Source organism: Silene latifolia, chromosome Y (genome assembly GCF_048544455.1).
Source record: "Silene latifolia isolate original U9 population chromosome Y, ASM4854445v1, whole genome shotgun sequence".
Taxonomy (NCBI): Eukaryota; Viridiplantae; Streptophyta; class Magnoliopsida; order Caryophyllales; family Caryophyllaceae; genus Silene; species Silene latifolia.
Window position 1 is genome coordinate 85527330 of NC_133538.1, and position 6000 is coordinate 85533329.

At 39.9% G+C, this 6000-nt stretch overlaps 1 protein-coding gene across 1 annotated transcript in view; it reads left to right on the forward strand.

Moving 5' to 3' along the window:
* Positions 1-3113, forward strand: part of LOC141628462 (uncharacterized) — a 71388-nt gene extending 68275 nt beyond the window's left edge. The window contains exons 2-3 of the mRNA XM_074441604.1: positions 2189-2385; positions 3084-3113. Coding sequence (XP_074297705.1) covers positions 2189-2385; positions 3084-3113 — 227 coding nt within the window. The remainder of the gene's footprint in view (positions 1-2188; positions 2386-3083) is intronic.
* The last annotated feature ends 2887 nt before the right edge of the window (positions 3114-6000 follow it).

The following is a 6000-nucleotide window of genomic DNA, read 5'->3' on the forward strand; positions in this document are numbered from 1 at the left end:
CGAAGAAATGGCAGCTATTTTAAGATCGGTGCGCTTGCTTTGTTGAATTCGTCGAATGCACTCTTTGTCAGACAACCTTGGTCGATCGACGATGCTTATGGTCGATCGACCAGAGCACGAGATCGAAAGCTACTGTTCAGTATAGGTTGGTCGATCGACTGAGCAACATGGTCGATCGACCAAATTCTGAAATGATACGCGGATTAAACATAAAGATCGAGAAATACAAAGCCCAAAGCTATATTAGGTTTAGGGATTTAGTTACGTTAGTTTGCTATATAACGTAACCTGACTAAGAACTTTAAGGAGGGAGTTTTTCATTAGGTTCTTTATCAGTTTAGTTTATCAAATAATTAGGGTTTGGGAAACTATTTCGCATTGGATTTTCGTTGTGCTTTCAATCATTCCGTTACAATTCTTCTGCGATCTTGGTATTCTTCTTATTCCAGTTTATTACTTTATTCGCATTCATAGATTTAGAATTGTTAGTTAGTCTCCCGAACCCAATTTATCATTATTGTTAATTGTTTGTTCATTCGTTTTAAGCATGAATTCTTCTACCTATTTCGTTAATTTCATTGTCGTTATCATCGTTAGTATGAGTAGCTAATTAGTTTGTGCTAGGATGTAGGGGAATTATAGCGTAGGCGGCAATATGATGAACACGGCCTGATTCGCGTGTTGGTCGATCGACCGCCATGCCTGGTCGATCGACTGACCACGTGAGGTTTTTATTTTCGTTTTAATTGTTTTAATTCTTAATTCGACGAATCGAGTGCACACGACTAGCTGAATGTTTAGGATATGACTGACCCATTAGATCGAGAGATAGGGACAGTTGCTAGATCACCAATTAAAATGACTAAACTATGCTGAGATCGAAAGATAGGTAAAGTTTAGATTATAAGTCACTTTTCAGGACGAAAGTCGTATTAGTGATATTAAGGGACTTATAGCGAGGTCGAAAGATGCTATTTGTTAAGAGTGGACCGAGAGGACCTCTTTATTTCCCGCCTCATGTGTTTTGATTTAGACCTGTTTAGTATGCTGCCGCCGAAACTATAGTGAACCGATCATCCTTGCACCCCTTTTTATATCTGTCTTTTTCACGTATTTAGTTTATTGTTTTTCTTTGCTATTAGCTGTAGACCAAATCAATTCAACCCCCACTTGTTACCGTAGACTAAATTAGACAATTAGAAATTACATTCGCCTCCTTGTGGTTCGACCCTGTTACCACTAGCCTAGGTTAGTTTTAATAGGAAATTATAAATCTTATTTTTGGTACTCACAACGACGGGTATCAAATTTTGGCGCCGTTCTTGGGAGGCAATTGTTCTAATTTTTGGTTGTCTTTATTTTAGTCTGTTTTTCGCCTCAAGGGAAGACCGAGTACCTTGAGGCGTTCTTATCTTCTCCTTTAGTGTTGTTTATTTGCGGTATTTCAGAGAGTCCACTCATGTTCCATTCTTGGGAGCGGCATGTGGAGATTTGTGGGAGATGTGGCGGCGAGGGGCATGCTTCGTTATGTGCCGAATGATATGGACCAAGTCTATGCTTACTGGCATTATAAACAAGGTCATTATGTGCCACCACATCCGTACTACCAAAGAAGACTTCCAAGAGCCTTCATATTCCTTTGCACCGCCTCGTGAAGACCCTCTTCCTTCAAGAGAGAGTGCGGAAATGAAGTCTATGATGGAGATGATTAAACTCCAAATGCAAGAAATCGCTGAACAGAGAGAAGCTTCTTTCAAAAGACTTGAGCTTCTCTTGGCTCAAGTAGCTGCCGAGCAAAACGATGATGTGTATGACTCGGAGGATGATGATTTGGAGGAAGATGAAGCGTCAATTGAAGACTTCAATGCTTTGTGCCACATGAAGAATTCGATCAAGCGATTTGTGTGGTCGAACGAATGACATTGCGAGAAGGAAGAGCGGTCGATCGACCGGAACCGGTGGTCGATCGACCGATTATCTTTGGAGGAGGAAACTACTCGATCGATTAGTGATGTTGTTCGATCAACCCCTGCAGCCTTGGGAATTGTTAAATCGTCACCAACGCCTATTCCGGATGATGATGAGAAGGTAAATGAAGACCACTCCTATCCGATTAGAGGTAATTCCACTCCTTTAGTCGATTATGTATACCTTCCTACTCCTTCTGTTGAACCATTTGTTGCTGTAGGATTGACGCCTCTGTCCCAGTTTGGGAATAAATTGGAGGAACATCGCTTTGTTTCTCTTTCTACAGGTCTTGGCAGGTTCAAAAACCCCGGAGGTGAGTTGCGTGTTCCTAGCTTGAAGTCTGGCACTGCCCGGATATATGATCCAAGAGGAGGTCCTGATGAGGACATGCCGTCTAAGAAGAAGCTGTGCGCTAAGGTGAAAGATTGGGATCCGGATGCTGCGAGATGTTGTTGTTCTTCCGTTGCCATGTTGTGGAGGCCGGGGGTAGATTTGACAGTTTCTGAAGCCACTGCGTTCAGTCAGAAGCCTAGTAGTGGGCCATTCCGTGGCCGTTCTTGATCAACTATTAGTTGATCAATTGCTTCCTCATAAAACATTGTTTTTGTTGCTTTTTGTTAGACTTCCTTTTTAGTATTATGTGTGCGCGAGACTTCGCATTTTATTTTGCTTGCTTTGGATTTTTAATACTTTAGACTTTACTTCGGGTTTTGCGCGATTTTGGGCGTGTATTATTGTGCATTTGCAGGTTTTTAGACCTCGGTAGCTCTAGTTATTGAGCTAATACGAAGAAATAAGAATTTGCAGCAGTGTTTTCAGTCGATCGACTGGCCTATATGGTCGATCGACTGATTTGCAGGTTTACAGGAGCTACTGTTCACGCCCACTTGGTCGATCGACTGATCTTCTTGGTCGATCGACCACTGCTGCTGTTGTATTTGTCCACGACCTCTCCCCTGCTGTGTTTGGTCGATATGCGGACTTAAGGGAGTTTTCTACTCCATTTTATCTTCCGTAAAATTTATATATTTCTTCTGTTCTCTCATTTATGCACAACTTTACCGCTTCAAAATTTTTTTCTCAAGCCTTATGCGTGGTATTTTCTGTCTTTTCAGGCACTTCTTGGTAGCACTACTGGCTACTGAAACCTCCTAGCTCACGCTGGTTTGGGGAGGTTTCCTTTGCTGCGCTCAAAGTCTTGTGAGTTCCCGATTTCCACTTCATGTCATATTTATTTATTTCTCGCAAATTCCCATTTCTCTTTTCTTCATTATATGATTTTGCACAATGGGGACATTGTGTGATTTGGTTTGGGGAAGGGTTTTGCGTCTCATTTCATTTGTTTGCATTCACGTTTAATTCTGTTTTGCGTTGTTTTATTCCATTTCATCCATTTATACAAAAATTCAAAAAAATTGAAAAAATTTCAAAAAAATTCCATTAAATGCACGTTTATTTTAGCATATAGGTCGAGTCGGAACGGTAGTATTTCAAGGATGATACTGCAATTGCACCTGTTTTGCCTGAGCCTTGCTTGATTAACATGTTATTAGTAGAATCGTAAATGCATATCTACGAGTTTTCGTTACATTCTTGCTGAACTTGAGATTTGACTTAGATTTTTGGCAACCTACATCATATTTCTGAGATTTAGAGCCTATAACTGGTGACATTCATGACCGGTTTATCTAGGAATGTGAGTAGTACTCCTTATTAGACATGTTTCTTTAATTTGCATAAATATGAACTTAATCTGCTTAATACCTGTATGTATTCGGTTCGTGGTTAGTTGACACATGTGGTAGAGGTTTCCCTTTTCTCATTTTACCTATAAGCTCCACACTGCCAAAAATAGCCTTTTTGTCCCATTACTACATCCTACATTTAGCCTGCCCTTGTCAAGCTAGTAGTTTTGCTGTTGGGATTGTTACCTCGTTTTTGGTGGCATATGCTCTTTTGAGATGTTGTTGGAAAAATGAAATGAAGGAGAAAAAAGAATTGAAAAAGAAAATAGAAAAGATGAAAAATGATACGAAAAAAAGAAAAAAAGGGAGTTCTTACTGTTCAAATCAGTCGATCGACTGCTCATTCTGGTCGATCGACTGAGGTCCGAAAGAAAAAGAAAATCAATTTCGCATGATTCAAGTCTTTGTTAGATGGCGATTTTTGCTCCCATGATTTATTTATATCTTATGGGGAGTTAGTTGATTACTGTTATACTGGAGATTGTGAGTTTTGTGCTTGCTATAGCACCGTTTCTATTGATTTTGAGCAAGAAGTTGGATGATGCCATATGGTTCCGTTTTGGTACTAGCTTGATCACCTGTACCTCCACTTTTCCATAAATGTTCTGCCTCTTCTTACCCATACCTCACATATCCCATATATACCTCGGCATGTGTCATGGTCATTTTGTTGGTTGGAATGCATAAGTACGGTCATAGAGATCATTTTCATATTTTATTGCTGGAATGTCTTCATAGGTCGTAGTTAGGTGAGAGTCACTACAAAATTAATTCTTTCTATCTTACATATATTCACCTGTATTTATTGAGTGATTTAGCGACCCGTGAGAGTCCAATTTGATAAGTCTCTACAGTTCAGCAGTTTTTAACGACTTCATAACTCGTTTGCATGATTCATTTGCTAATTGATTGTTGGTTGTGCATTAAAATGGTTTAGGCTTGACAGGTTGCATTTCGCTCTGAGATTGAACTCGTTCCATTAGGTTTTAGGACCGAGTCTAGTTCTTGCTTGGGGACAAGCAAGGGTTTGGTTTGGGGAAGTTTGATGCGTGTCTTTTATATGATATTTTACATCCCTTTTTACACGCATTTCAGAGCTCATTTATGTAGTTAATGCTACATTTCTCCCTATTTCCGTCTACTTTCGTATTTTTGTACATTATTGCAGAAATGTAAAGAATCCAGCGGAAATCGAGCCAAATCCGTCCCTAAGTACTTAGCATTGCATTTGACATGGAGTATTGACTCGAGGAATGAACTTGGTGCGCGTTTCAAGGCCTAAAGGTAGCAAAAGCACGGGTGCGTACGAGTTTAACAAGCAAAGAAGCACTTCACAATATTGCAGCCTGCTTCAGATGCCAATATCTCGAGTTCTAGAGCTGATAATCCAGTGATTCCAATTGGAGGTGAAAGCTTATCCTCTTAGCTTTCCAACGCCGCGTAGAACGCCTGATTTGACCAAGGAACGAAGAAATGGCAGCTATTTTAAGATCGGTGCGCGCTGTTGAATTCGTCAGAATGCACTACTGTACAGCAACCTTGGTCGATCGACCAGAGCACGAGATCAGAAGCTACTGTTCAGTATAGGTTGGTCGATCGACTGAGAAACATGGTCGATCGACCAAGTTACGAGCTGATACGCGGATTAAACATAAAGATCGAGAAATACAAAGCCCAAAGCTATATTAGGTTTAGGGATTTAGTTACGTTAGTTTGCTATATAACGTAACCTGACTAAGAACTTTAAGGAGGGAGTTTTTCATTAGGTTCTTTATCAGTTTAGTTTATCAAATAATTAGGGTTTGGGAAACTATTTCGCATTGGATTTTCGTTGTGCTTTCAATCATTCCGTTACAATTCTTCTGCGATCTTGGTATTCTTCTTATTCCAGTTTATTACTTTATTCGCATTCATAGATTTAGATTTGTTAGTTAGTCTCCCGAACCCAATTTATCATTATTGTTAATTGTTTGTTCATTCGTTTTAAGCATGAATTCTTCTACCTATTTCGTTAATTTCATTGTCGTTATCATCGTTAGTATGAGTAGCTAATTAGTTTGTGCTAGGATGTAGGGGAATTATAGCGTAGGCGGCAATATGATGAACACGGCCTGATTCGCGTGTTGGTCGATCGACCGCCATGCCTGGTCGATCGACTGACCACGTGAGGTTTTTATTTTCGTTTTAGTTGTTTTAATTCTTAATTCGACGAATCGAGTGCACACGACTAGTTGAATGTTTAGGATATAACTGACCCATTAGATCGAGAGATAGGGACAGTTGCTAG